At 57.1% G+C, this 14,639-nt stretch overlaps 1 protein-coding gene across 1 annotated transcript in view; it reads right to left on the bottom strand.

Moving 5' to 3' along the window:
* Positions 1 to 7,855, bottom strand: part of LOC308676811 (fibroblast growth factor 11-like) — a gene marked incomplete at its 5' end in the record, with an annotated part of 28,879 nt that extends 21,024 nt beyond the window's left edge. The window contains one exon of the mRNA XM_081342841.1: positions 7,663 to 7,855. Within this exon, the coding sequence (XP_081198967.1) occupies positions 7,663 to 7,855 (193 nt within the window). The remainder of the gene's footprint in view (positions 1 to 7,662) is intronic.
* Positions 7,856 to 14,639: the final 6,784 nt, after the last annotated feature.

Genomic DNA, 14,639 nt, shown 5'->3' with positions numbered 1-14,639 from the left:
TCGGCAGGCGGCCAGGATGGAGGGGTGTGTGTGTGTGTGTGTGTGTGTGTGTGTGTGTGGCGGATCCCGGCCAAAAGGCGAGGCTGCGCGGGTTGAGCGGGCACGGGGGAGGGTTCAGTTCTTCAGTGGTTCTCCTCCTATCTCCTGGGACGCTCGCAGTCGGTGTTGGCAGGGGGGCAGAGATCGGCCCCTAGGTCTCTCGTTTGTGGAGTCCCTCAGGGGTCGGTTCTCTCGCCTCTCCTGTTCAATCTATATGAAGCCGCTGGGTGAGATCATTCGTGGTTTTGGAGTTGGGTATCATCAATATGCCGATGATACCCAACTTTTCTTTTCGACCCCAAACCACCCCAGTGATGCCCTCGCTGTGATGTCCCGTTGCCTGGAGGCGGTTCGGGTCTGGATGGGGAGGAACAGACTTCAACTCAACCCTGACAAGACTGAGTGGCTGTGCATTCCGGCATCCCGGGACATTCAAAATGTTCCATCGCTTTCTATGGGGGGTGAGCTCTTACCCCCCCGTGGATAGGGCTCGCAACTTGGGAGTCCTCCTAGATTCACGGCTTACCCTGGAAGACCATATAGTGGCCGTGACTAGGGGGGCTTTCGCCCAGGTTCGCCTGGTGCGCCAGCTGCGGCCCTATCTGGACCGGGATGCCCTGTGTACGGTCACTCATGCGCTCGTGACCTCTCGCCTGGACTACTGCAATGCTCTTTACATGGGGCTTCCCTTGAAGACCACTCGGAGGCTCCAACTGGTACAGAATGCGGCCGCGAGAGTTGTCTTGGGAGTTTCCCGGTACTCCCATGTTACACCTTTGCTCCGCGAGCTGCATTGGCTACCAGTTGTCTTCCGGGTGAGGTTCAAGGTCCTGGTCATGATCTTTAAGTCCTTACATGGCATGGGCCCGGGTTACCTCGAGGACCACCTGCTGCCGGCGTCGACTCCCCTCCGCCCTGTGCGCTCCCACAGAGAGGGCCTCCTCAGGGTGCCTCCTGTCAGAGAATGTCGACTGGTGGCCCCCAGGGGGAGGGCCTTCTCTGTGGGCGCCCCGGCTTTATGGAATCAGCTGCCGGTTGAGCTCCGGATGGCACCGGATCTCCGATCCTTCCGCCGCGGGCTGAAGACCCACTTATTTGAATTAGCTGGTCTGGCCTGATGGGGGAATATGGGTTTTTAAAATTGTTGTTTTTATTATTGTATTATTGTTTTTATTTGGGCATTGGTTTAATCTTATTTTAACTTTTGTATCATAATTTATATATGCCCTGTGAACCGCCCTGAGTCCCTAGGGAGAAGGGCGGTATATAAATTAAATAAAACTAAAAACTAAACTAAACATTTAGCGACCGTCCCGAGTTACAACGGCACTGAAAATCATGATTTAAGACCGCTTTCACACAGCCGTTGTGGCATGCCCTTGGTCATGTGATCGACATTCAGATGCTTGACAACTGACACGTGACCCCCTTTTGCAACCTTCTGACAAGCAAAGTCAATTAACACGACCGTGTTCATATCTTAAGGACTGCAAGGATTCACTTAACAATTAGGGCGAGAGAAAGTCGTAAAAGGCGATAAAACTGCCCAGAAGTTTGTCTACTGGGGCAACTGGAAGATGGGTGGACTTCAACTCCCAGAGTTCCCCAGCCAGCTGCGAATCATAGAGTTGGAAGGGGCCAGACGGGTTACCTAGTTCGGTGTTTCTCAACCTGGGCCACTTCAAGGTGTTTGGACTTCAACTCCCAGAATTCCCCAGCCAGCGACCAATGATAGAGTTGGAAGGGGCCAGAAGGGCTATCTAGTTCCGTGTTTCTCAATCTGGGCACCGTTAAAGCTTTGCTGGCTGGGGGGATTCTGGGAGTCGAAGTCCACGCACCTTCAAGGGGCCAAATTTGAAAAGCAAGGCAGCGGATCCTAGGAGCTCCGAGCACATGCAGAGCGCTTTCGAGGCTGAACTTCTGGCTGAGGCTGCCCAACATGCTCAGAGATGCTCTCCTCCAAAGAAACCCACAAATTCCGCTCTGCTTTGGCTGCCTAGCGGGAGAGTCCCGGCTAGCCGACGCAAAGCGTGTGCACATGTGTGTGCGCTTGAACCCGGGCTTGGGAGCCTCCCCACCAGGCCTCAGCCAGGCTTATATCCCCCCCAATGACTTCAACTCCCAGAGTTCCCCAGCCAGCTGTGCGGAGCTGAAATCCACCTATCTTCCCCTTGCCCAGGTTGGCCAACACTCATCTGAAATGACCTTCAGAAGGTTGAAGCAACTCCATCAGCCTTGAAGTCTCCATGGCTGGAGCAGATGCCACCTAGGCTGGCATCTCCACCTCCTGAGGGTCACCTCCGTGAAGGAAGCTGGCTGGTTGCCGGAAGGAGGGACGCTGGAACAGGATAGTCTTGGGATGATTCCAGCACGGGTCTTTTTCCCGGCCGTCCTCGAGTTACGACCCAAACGTCAAACGCTAAGTAGTGCAGTCGTTAAGCGAGCCACGCCCCGTTTTACCACCCCGGCTGGTCACAAAACCAACCGCACGGTCACCCTTCGGCCGATCTGGCTTCCGCCACTGAGTTTGCTTGTGGGGCGTTCTCAAGTGGGGATCATGTCACCCCAGGATGCTGCAACATGCTGGTTGCCAAGCACCCCAAATTGCAAGCACAGGGACGCTGCGACGGTTGTAAGTGCGAGGACCGGTCCTAAGTCTCTCTCCTTTTTTTTTTAGCACCGTTGTAACTTGGAACTTTAAATGAACGGTCGGAAAGCGAGGGGTTCCTGGATGTTTTCTGCCTAAGGCAGGACTAGAATTCACCGTCTCCTGGTGACTGGCCCAGAGTCACCCAGCCGGCTTTCGTGCCTAAGGCCGAACTAGAACTCACAGGCTCCTAGTGCCTTCATCACTAAAGATCTGACCTCCTGACCTCCATTCCTCAAAGGTTTTGCCGCTCGTAATCAATCAGATCCTGCCAGCCCCACCGCCTGCCTCCTCCCCACCTTGGGCAGGCTGCAGGGGTGGGGGGGCGGTGGCATCCCGGGCCGGTGCTCACCGCCTGTCGCAGCCGCCTGGAACCGCACAGTTCACTGGCTGTGCCGTGGAGTGCCAAGCCCCCCCCCAGCTCCCCTCCATGTGTCCTTGGTGACAAAGGCGAGCAGAGGCAGAAGTGGGTCCCTCCCTGCAAAGTCCAGCCCCCCGTCTCCTGTTCCACGAACCGAAGTGCACAGCCAGGATTGCCACGGAGGGCTGGCACAGAGCGTTTGGCACCCCTTCCTCCCAAGGCTTTCCTGCCCTCTAATGCAGCAGCCACACACCGCTGGACAGGCCCCATTCGCACATCTGGCGGCCGCCTGGCTGAGCAAGACAGGACAGAGAAAATTCCCCCTGCCACGGAGACCCTCTCTGTGCCACGGAGGTATGTGTGGCCCCTAGGGGGCTGGCGTGGGCACACCGGGGGCTGCCTCCCTTCCCTGTGCTCATGCGTTGGGCACAGAGCAAGCCGCCATTTTTCTCAAGGCGCAGCCCATCCGTCCTTCTCGGCTGGATTTTGGCCTGCCACCGCTGGCCAGATGTGGCCCAGATTTGAATTCACCCTTGTTGTTTTTTTTCCCTGCCTTTTCTCCGCGCAACCCCAGTTTGATCCCGTTCTGTTTCGGCACCGGAGGATTATCTGCTGACAGGCCGGCTAAATCCGGAGTGCCTTTACATAATTTCTTTCCGATACTCGGCTGAATTTGGAAATCATGAATAGCATCGGCGCTCCGGGCCTCTTGGTCTTTCCCCTCCACCCACCCACCCATCGCCGGACGGTCTCCCCATTTGCCAAATTTACTCCCAGGAAAAACCCAGCAGCTTTCTTACTCCAACCCAGAAACAGGGATATAAAGCCCGCTCCCCCCCCGGTTTTCCTTGACACCCAGTCTCCCCTCCCCAAAAAAAGAGGTAGGGATAGGGTGGAAAAAAGAGGCAGTTTGGGGCTGCTGTAGATTGGGCAGTGGCGGGGGGGGGGGGGAGTAAACCAGTGGCAGAGGCTGCCTCCCACCTCAAAACTTTTGTTTCCTCCAGGCAGAAATAAATTTATTTGGGGGAAAAAGGGAATAAAGGAAAAGGGTTTTTTAAAAAAGGGCTTAAAATGTTGCCGGCTAATTCTTTCTCTCGCCCCTCCCTTCCAACCGAGGTGGCATGACCCGGAACCCAGAGCCTGCGGTGATGTCATCGTGTGCCCTTTTAACCCCCACTCCTGCCCTGCCCAGAGGATCTTTAGGGGGGGTCCCCTCTGCAGGTTTTCCCTGGGGAAGGGACACCCCCACTTCTGCCCCTCTGGGGCACGGTCACCATGCCAAGCTGGTGCCCGGCGTGGCACAAATCCAAGGGCCGACTGGTTTTTTTTACTTGCGTTGCCCGTGCAAAAATGAGACCCTCCCCCCCGACACACACACTTGGCTTTGCTGATTGGGTTGAGGGTCTTCGGACTACCAGAGGCTCTGCCGTGGGTTGGAGAAGCAGCCTCTCAGCAGAGGCGTTGGGGGGAAAGGGGACCACGCAGAGATCACCTCCGGGGGAAATCTTGCCCCAAATCTTGGTGATGGATGGAAGGAGGGTTGACCCCCCCCTCAGCAAGTGGGTCTCCCCAGCAGCAAGGACCCCACATTTCAGTCCTGAGCTACAAATATTCTCCACCCCGGCTGGAACCGATGGGCCCTCCAGAGGTTCAAGAGACCTCTCCCCAACGCCCGCTTCCCATCCGAATCCCCACTGGGGATAGGCCCAAGGGGCCAAGGGCGGTCACGCATGGCCGCCCCCGCCCCCTCCACACACAGGGACCCCCGGGCTCTTCCTTACCCATCGCTAAGGTTGCTCCTGATTCACCTCGAGACGAGAACGAATCCTGGGGCTCTTGATCCTTCTCCTCCCACCACACACACACACACACTGGACCCATTGCCAAACAGGCCGGGGGGGGGCTCCAGAGGAGAGGGCTTCCCCCCCCTCTCAGCCCATCAGCCTTCGTGGGGGGGGTGTTTCCTGCTCCTCGGCTGAAGGGTCCTGTGGAGGAGATCTGGGGTCATCCCAGTGCCTCTAAACCCCCACCCACCCCCCCAGCATCAGCATCAGCTTTCACTTTACAGGCCTTTAAAATGAATAGCTGATCTCTCTCGCTCCCCACACCTGAAAGGGCTCTGGCTGCTGCCCCCCCTTCCCCCCCCCATCCTTTAAGGCCTTTTTCTGCCGAGCCATCTGGGGAGACCCTCCAAGAGGCCTGGAGGAGGAGGAGGAGGAGGAAACCGAGGGAGACAGGATGAAGGCAAGGAGTACGGAGGGAGGGGGAGAGAAAAGGAAGGAAAGAAGGAGGGAGGGAGGGAGGGAGGGAGGGAGGAGAGAGAAAAGGAGGGAGAGAAAGAAGGAAGCAGGAAGGAAGGAAATAGGAAGGGAGGGAGGGAGGCAGGAAAGAAGGAAGAAGGAAAGAGGTAGAGAGAAAGGAGAGAGAAAGAAGGAAGCAGGAATGAAGGAAATAGGGAAGGAAACAGGAAAGCAGGGACTAAGGAGGGAAAGAAGGAAGGAGGGAGAGAAAGAAGGAAGCAGGAAGGAAGGAAATAGGAAGGGAGGGAAGGAGGCAGGAAAGAAGGAAGGAGGAAGGAGGAAGCAGAGAAAAAGACGGAAGCAGGAAGGAAGGAAACAGGGAAGGAAATAGGAAGGCAGGGCGTAAGGAAGGAAAGAAGGAAGGAGAGAGGGAAGAGGAAGGATAGATAGAAGGAGGGGGAGAAAACAGGAAAGAAGGGAGGGAGGAAGAACAGGAAGTTAGGAAGGAATTCCCGACTGGCCAGGGGCAACCTAGAGACCATCCAAACCGGCTGCCTTTCCCCCCCCCGGAAGGGGCAACGAGTAAAAGCCCCCCCCCCGCGTGAACTGCCCCCTTTCCCTAAAGGTGGGGGGGGGTGGAGGCAGCTCCCGTCTTTGATCCAAATGGGGCCTTTCCTGCTGCGCTATGGGGGGTGGTGGGGGGGTGGGGGGGGTGCCATTTGCCACTCTCAGTGCAAGTGTGAATGCACACCCACTCACTCCTCCCCCCTCTCCTGGGGGAGGGGAAGGGCCCCACGTGCCCAGCCACACACACGAAAGTTCAAACCGGTTTGCAAATATACACACAACCCCGAGTGTCCCCCCCCTGGGCGAAATCCAGGCTCACCGGACAACGCCCCCCCAAAACACAGGAAGTCCTCAACTTACGATCACCATTGAGCCCCCCCCTCCCAAATTTTGTCGCTAAGGGAAACATTTCTCAAGCGAAGTTTGCCCCGTTTTACGACCTTTCGTGCCACCGTCATTAAGCCGCAGGGCTTAATTTAGCCACGTGGTCGTTAAGTGAGTCCGGCTTCCCCTGCCCCATGGGCTTTGCTGGTCAGGAGGTTGCAAAAAAGGGGATCGCGTGACACACACACACCCGGGATGTTGCGACCGTCACAAATACGAGTCAGTAGCCAGGCGTCTGAATCTGGATCGCAGGATGACCGTGGGGAGGCTGCAACGGTCGTTAAGTGTGAAAAACGGTCCTAAGTCCCTTTCCCCCCCTGACGGTTGAAACTTCAAACGGTCACTCAATGAACTTGGTGTGAGTCGAGGACTACCTGTGTCCAAATCCAGGTTTTCCCTGGCAGTTTTGCAGAGACCAAAGCTCACCACGTTGAGAGGAAGAGGCTTCCCCGCCTCCAACTTGGGTTGGGATGCAAAGCGTGAAGGAAACCCCCTCCTCAATTATAAACCATCCCGTACAAAACGACCCACTTCTGAATTGTTGCTGAGAACAGAACAGAACAAGGAATAAGGAATAAGGAATAAGGAATAAGGAATAAGGAATAAGGAATAAGGAATAAGGAATAAGAATAGAATGGAATGGAATGGAAGCTGGAAGGGATCTTAGAGGTCTTCTAGTCCAGCCCCCTGCTCAGGCAGGAGAACCTATACCGTTTGACAAGAACCAATTCTTGGATCGAACCCCCCAAATTTGGGGTGTTTCCATACAACCACCTCCCTTGCAAAAAGACTCTTGGCCAACAGGGGGCACTGTACACACACACACACACACACACACACACACAAACACACACCCCTCCATAAGAAAACTTTTTACTGCACCCGGTTTTGGCACCCAGTTCGGTACATATTGGCACCCCGTTGACCTAACAGGGTGTCCTTAAAGATACGGATACGGCCCTTGCCCACCGCAATCCACAACTGTACCCCGGCTTCCTACCCACCCTCCACACAACCGCCGGCCCGGGTGCCCTGGCACCCCCAACTCCACTACCGTGGTTAATCCATCAAACCAACTTGATCGCACGCCCCCTGCAGGTGACCCTGGGAAGCGCCGGCAGGAAAGGACCCCCCCCCCCGCTTCTCCACCCTGCACAGCGCCTCCTGCTGGTGCCCCCTGGGAAAAGCAGAGTCCACCTTGAATCAGCAAACCTTACCGGCCAGCAGGGATCCTGGATCTCACCCTGGCCCTATCCTTACAACCCCCCCTCCTCCGGGGGTGAGGGGGCGCCCCGATCCAAAGCAGAGCCCCGCGGCGCCGACCGGGAGAAATAAGCCCCCCCAACCCAGTTGGGGCCCCTCCCTTTCGCCCCTCCAGGGCGGGGGCAGGCGCCCGCCCACCCCTCCCGCCAAAGTGGACTTACCGGGGGGTTTCTCCAGCCGGCCTTTCCTCCCCCCGCACAGCCGGACTTTGGAGATCAAGATGAGCAGCTGCTTCTGGCAGAGGGATTTGGTCCCTCGCGGGCAGACCTTTCGCTGGGTGGAGACGGGCCGGCTGGCCACCGGATCGCGGATCTCCCGTTTCTGCCGGATCAGGGAGCTGGCTAAGGCGGCCATGCCTGCCCCATCCGGAGGGGCTGGGGGGCGGCGGGGGGCGGCGGGGCTGGGGGATCTCCCGGGTCAAGGATGGGTGACCCTCCTCTTCTTCTCTCAGCTACCGAGATCCAGCAGAGTCGGGGGGCCGGAGAGGAGTCGGGGTCCCCATCAGCCTGTCGGGGTGCGGCGCGAAGGATCCCCGCTTCCTCCTGGCCGGATGGAGCAGCTGCCGTCCCGGGATCCTGCGGGAAAGTCGGGGATCGTGCCCCACGAAGCCGGCCGGCTTTAGGGGGCCGCCGGGGGGGCGCCGCTCCCCGTCCTCCTCCCCCTCCTCCTCCTGCCCCCCCTGGCGATCCGCTGCACGCCAGGAAGCCGCTCCCCGATCCGGCCAGCCGGGCTGCCGCCTCTTGGTTCAAATCCGGCGGAGGAGCAGAAGGCGCCTCGCCTGCCCTCCATCCATGCGGCTTCCGCGGCGCAGCGGGGAGGGGGGGGAGGCCTGCCGGAGACCCTGGCGTGTCCTTCAGAGGGGCTGAGCCGCGGGGAGGGCTTCGGAGGGGGGGGGTCCTGGCGGCGAGAGAGCGGCGCGGTGGGCAGGGAGGGACCCTCGCCCAGCTGGGTGTGCCAGGCGGGCAGCTCCGGGTGTGTTGGCAGGCAGCAGCTGCGAGGGAGGGAGGGAGGGAGGGAGGGAGGGAGGGAGGGAGGGGGAGAGGGAGGGAAGGGGGGGCGGGAGGGAAGGGAGAAGAAGGACTCCTGTCACAAGCCAGTGACAAAGCCGGCGGGGCGGGGAGACGCTGCCCCCTCGCCCCGCCGCGGGGAAAGGAAGCCGGGCTGGGTAGCCGAGGATTTCAGCCGGAGATGGGGAAAACGTGGGGTGGGGTGAGACGGGGCGGGGGGGGGCTGCCCCCGCCCTGTCAGGGCTCTTTGGGGGGGAGCATGTGGGGCAGGAGCAGGGCCTCCTCCCCGCCCTCCCCCCAGGATATGTTTGCGCCGACCTGGGGTGGTGGGATTCAGCAGGGAAACCCCCCCCCTATCGCACCTATAAACCACTCCGGAGAATAGAAACCCTTTGTGGGGGGTGGGGAAAAATTTTACACACACACACACACACACTTGGCAACACACAAACGCACACCACGCCCCGAGGCACGCAGGGGGAGTCTTAAGGAGGTGAGTTTGCGCGCCGCCTGGGATGGTGGTGGTGGTGGGGGCACTGAGGACACCCCCAAAGTTGCGATCAAAGGGACGGGGATGATGGGTTGGGGGGGAGGAAGTTTCCAAGCGGGATGCAATTCCACAGAAATCAATGAGTCACGGTGGATTTGAGGCGCGCGGGGGGTGTGTGTCTCCCCCTCCTCGTTTGGGCCAAGTATCCTTTGAAGCGCGTTTCTGGCCCGGGGGTCGCTGGTGGGGAAGGGGAGAGGACGGAGGAAAGCGCAGGGTAGGAGTGGCAGAGGGCGCCCCCTGGAGGAGACAGTCTGCAGGGCCCGATTTGGAAGGGAATGTGCGGGGGGGGGGAATCTGCTCGAAGGAAAATCCCGAAGGGTGGGGCGGGGGGGGGCCTTATCCGTCGTCTACCACAACAGACCCTGGTTAGTGTGTGTGTGTGTGTGTGTGTGTGTGTGTGCATCTGCACCAGGGCGTAGCGCCTGCTTTTCCCAGATCCAGAGAAGCTCAGAAAGGATTAATCTGCTGTGCTGCGTGGATGGGAGGCCACCAGGAGATCCCACGGTTAAAGGTCAGACTGGGAAGCCGGATCTGAGGCAGGGTTCGTCTTACCTGCAGTCTGTGAGGTCAAAAAAGTCAAGATGGCCTCCAGGACGTAACGTGCCACCCTGTTAAAACTGGGCGGAGTTTCCATGGCACCGCCGAGGCCGCCATCCTGACTTTTTTTGACCCGCCCCGTGCCATGCCTTTCCCCCGTTTCTGTTCGGAGGTCAGCCCTTCTCTCTCTCTCTCTCTCTCTCTCTCTCTCTCTCTCTCTCTCTCTCTCTCTCTCTGTGCCTCAGTTTCTCCTCCTGAAGACATTGCCGATCCGCTCCGAGGTCAAACAAGGCTGCAGCGTTAACCATCTGCCACCTCGCAGCAGATTTTCCTCGGGAGCAGGGCTGGCCTCAGCTTGGGACCCCTCTCTGTGCATGTGCAGAGTGCCTCTCGACTGCAAGATACAAGCCGAAAAATGGATGCGTGGAGGGACTGCTGGCTTCCGTGGCCCCTTAAATCTCCTCCTCCTCCTCCTCCTCCTGCTGTGCCCGCAGGTGGTGGCCCAAAGGGGCCAGCTGGCCTATCAGTCACTGCAACAGGCTGCCTCTCCCCATCACAGGGACAGCCAGTGTTGCAGCTGTGCCTGATGGACCTCACGGCCAGGTGCAGCTTACAATGGAACTCTGTGTGTGTGTGTGTGTGTGCGCGTGTGGGGGAAGGGGAGGGCGGAGCCCTACATCAACACAACTCTCAAATGCGCAGCGTGGCAGATAGTCCTCAACTTATGACAATGGACCCTAAAATTTCCATCGCTAAGCGAGACACCCACTTTGCTCTGTTTTACGACCTCGCTTGCCACAGCTGCTAAATGAATCGTAGCCATTGTTGAGTCAGTCACATGATCATTGAGATGATCCGGCTTCCTGTTTGTCAGAAGGATGCAAAAGGGGGAATCAGGCGACCCCGGGACACGGCGACTGTCCTAAAGGTGAGTCAATGGCCGAGCGTCCAAATTTTGACCACAGGGACTTTGCGATGGTCATTAAGTGCGAAAAACGGTCGTGGCTCACTTATTTTCAGGGCTGCTGTAACTTTGAAGGGTCACTAAACAAATGCTTGTGAGTCAAGCACTAGCTGTGGTGAACTTGTGTGTTGCTTTGCCCACCTCCCCAAACGCAGAGAATGGGAGGGCAACTGCTTGCTTGCCTGCCTCCACCGAGTCTTGCCCCCCCCAGACATCTTCCAGGCGCCCTGGCCCCCACTGCACAGCCTTGCCCCATTCTCACATGCAGCTGACACTTGTCTGCGTGCGCATGGCTTGTAAGCACCAGTCTAGACTGTCTTGGGCTACTGGGGGGGCCCTTGGTGGCTTCAGAAGGAGCCCTGGATGGCTTGCAGCAGTGTGTGTGTGTGTGTGTGTGTGTGTGTGTGGTTAAGGGGGTTGGCATGCTTGTGTGCAACGGGGCACGTGGCTGGCACACTTCCCCATGCAACACAAGGCAGTTTCTTCCGTGGCACAATGAGGCTGATGGTGCTTTTTAACTAGATCTTGAAGATGGGTGGACTTCAATTCCCAGAGTTCCCCAGCCAGCTATGAATGATAGAGTTGGAAGGGACCAGAAGGGTTACCTAGTTCGGTGTCTCTCAACCTGGGCCACTACAAGGTGTTTGGACTTCAACTCCCAGAATTCCCCAGCCAGCGAGCAATGATAGAGTTGGAAGGGGCCAGAAGGGCTATCTAGTTCCGTGTTTCTCAATCTGGGCACCGTTAAAGCTTTGCTGGCTGGGGGGATTCTGGGAGTCGAAGTCCACGCACCTTCAAGGGGTCAAATTTGAAAAGCAAGGCAGCGGATCCTAGGAGCTCTGAGCACATGCAGAGCGCTTTCGAGGCTGAACTTCTGGCTGAGGCTGCCCAACATGCTCAGAGGTGCTCCCCTCCAAAGAAACCCACAAATTCCGCTCTGCTTTGGCTGCCTAGCAGGTGCAAAGCGTGTACACACGTATGTGTGCTTGAACCCGGGCTCGGGATCCTTCCCATGAGGCCTCAGCCAGGCTTATATCCCCCCCCCCCCCCCGGGGCTGGACACGGAGCAAAACCATTAGCAAAACAGCCCCTCCTGTTTGGCCCCCTCTGGAGATAAAATTGGGCGTGTGGCCATCCTGGCCACGCCAAACCCATTTGCTGATTGCTTTGCAGCCCAGCGTGGCTGCCAGGGCCACCTCGAGGCTGTGGAGGATGGGTCTGGGTGTGGTGGCTGGGGGAGGGGGGAGGGGGGGGAGAAAAACAGCCACTTCCGCTCTTCTTGTTGCTAACGGGGGTGATGAGTACAGAGTTACAACCACAATCGAGTCCAAAAATGTATGTTCTTTCTCCCCCTTTCTCATTCCTTCCCTTCCTCCCTTTTCTCTCTTCCTCCCCCTTTTCCTCCTTCCTTCCACTCCCCCTCCCTCCCCCTTCCTTCCTTCCTTTTCTCTTCCTCCCTTTTCCTCCCTTCTCCTTGCTTCCTCTCTCCCTCCTTTGCCATTTCCCTCCCTTCTTCCCTCCCTCTCTCCCTCCCTCCCTCCTTCCTTCCTTCCCCTTCCCTTCCTTGTTCCTTCCTTCCTTCTTCCTTCCTTTCCCCCTTCCCCCTCTTTTCCTTGTTCCTTCCAGCCCCCCCCCCCCAGCTCTCCTCCTGGGCTTCCCTTCCAGGCACGTCCAGCCACCAAGTTTTTTCCTCCGAAGCCCTGCGGAGGTTTGCAGGGCTGTGGGCACTGCCTCTTCTGCCTTCCCCGCACCCACAAGTGCACAACCGTGTGTGTGTGTGTGTGTGTGTGTGTGGCTGTTCCCGCCAGCCCTGCTGCAGATGCAAAGGTGGGCAGGAGGGCGGGGCCTCGCTTTGCACGCGGGGGGGGGGAGGAGGGGGGGTCCAGAGGGAAGTTCTATCACTCTCAGCCCGGTTTAGACCAAGCCAACTTCGCCTGGCCCAGGGGTAGGCAACCTTGGCTCTTTTATGACTCGTGGACTTCAACTCCCAGAATTCCTGAGCCAGCATGGCTCAGCATGGAAACCTCTCCCTTTCCCCTCAGCGTGGCTGGCTCAGGAATTCTGGGAGTTGAAGTCCACGAGTCATAAAAGAGCCAAGGTTGCCTACCCCTGGCCTGGCCAAAGGGAACTGGTGAGTTAAAATGAGCCTTTGGCGCCCCCTCGTGGCTGGCAGAGGGAAGGCAGGGCTTCCTGCCACGAACCTACAGGCTTAGGAACTGTTCATTGAGTGACCGTTCCAAGTTAGCGACGGCAGTGAAAAAAGTGACTTAGGACCGTTTTTCACGGTTACGACCCTCGCAGCAGCCCGCTTGGTCACGTGATCAAAATTCAGACGCTTGGCAACCGGCTCCTAATATGACGGTCGCAGCGTCCCGGGAGTGGTGGTGTCACGTGATCCCCTTTTGCGACCTCCTGACAAGGTTAGAAAGGGATCACGTGACCGTGGGACACGGCACCCGTCATAAATAGGAGTCAGTTGCTAAGCTTCCAAAGTTTGATCATGTGACCAGGGGGGGATGCCGTGAAGGTCATAAGTGTGGAAAAACCATCACAAGTCCATTTTTTTGGGTGCTGCCGTAAATCTGAAAGGTCGCTGAACGAATGGTTGTAACTTGAGGATGACCTTCAGCAGGGCCCATTGCATCATGTGGTGGGGAGTTCCACTGGTGAACTGTGGCTCGGCTGCAGAAATGCCACGAAGGGGCCGGATGCGAGGTCAACGAGAGATGTTTCCCCTCCACGGCTGCCCCCTTCTTTCTGTAAACCAGCGTGCAAGCAGTCCCCGACTTACATCGGTTCATTTAGCGACTATTCCAAGTTACGATGTCACTGAAAAATGTGACTTAGGACCGTTTTTCCACACGACCGTCGCAGTGTCCCCCGTGGTCATGTGGTCAAAATTCGGATACTCGGCCACTGACTCACGTTTATGATGGTCGCGGCATCCCCGGGGGAGTCACGATTCCCCTTTTGCGACCTCCTGACAAGCAAAGTCAATGGGGGAAGCAGGATTCACTTAACAACTGAACACCTGCGGTGATTCACTTGACAACCGTGGGAAGACAGTCCAAAAAATGGGGCAAAACTCACTTAACAACTGTCTCGCTTAGCGACAGAAATTTGGGGTTCGATCGTGGTCATAAATCGAGGACTCCTTGAAAAAATTGAGTTGGTCTGCCTCCCAAAGACGTTAAGAGGTGAATTTTGACAAGTCCTTCAAGCAGACTCAGGTCTGGTTTTAGGACCTGACCCCCTGTGGGTTCACACAACAGGTTAAACCCTACACTTGGTTTGCCAAAGCAGAAATCATGGTATGTTTGTTTCAGATGCAGTGAATCAGGCCAGGGATAATCTCATTTCATCCTTCAATAAAGTGACTACGTTGTGGACGTAGTATACTTAATTTCAGTAAGGGATTTGACCAAACAGACCACAATCTACTCCTTGGTGAGCTAGAAAAAGGTGGGGTAGACAACATCACCCCGGATGGATCTCTGGCTGGCTGGTAAACCTACTCAACGAGTAGTCCTCAACGGCACTACATCCACACGGAGGGAGGTAAGCAGTGGGGGACCACAAGGCTCCGTCTTGGGCCCAGGACTCTCCAATCTCTTCATCAATGACTTAGACGAGGGAATTGAGGGGGAAACCCATCCAGTTTGCAGATGACACCAAACTGGCAGGAGTAGCCAACACCCCAGAAGACAAACTCAGGATCCAAAAAGATCTTGACAGACTTGAACAAGGGGCCCCGTCCCACGAAATGAGTTTCAAGGTGGAGAAAAGCAAAGTCTGACATTTAGACAGGAAAAACCAAAGGTACAAGCACAGACTGGGCGAGACCCAGGTCAAACACAGCCACAGTGAGAGGGACCTCGGAGTCCCAGTGGACGATCGCTTGACCTGGAGCCAGCCGTGTGCGGAAGCAGCCAAAGGAGCCAACACAATCCTGGGTTGCATAAACAGAGGCATAGAATCGAGATCACGCAAAGTATTAGCAACACTTTGTAAAACCCTAGTGAGGCCACACCTGGAATACTGCAGCTAATATCACAAAAAAGACGTTTAGACTTTGGAAAA

Source organism: Vipera berus (assembly GCF_964194415.1).
Source record: "Vipera berus genome assembly, chromosome: W".
NCBI lineage: Eukaryota > Metazoa > Chordata > Lepidosauria > Squamata > Viperidae > Vipera > Vipera berus.
This window is presented reverse-complemented; position numbering and strand designations above follow the sequence as displayed.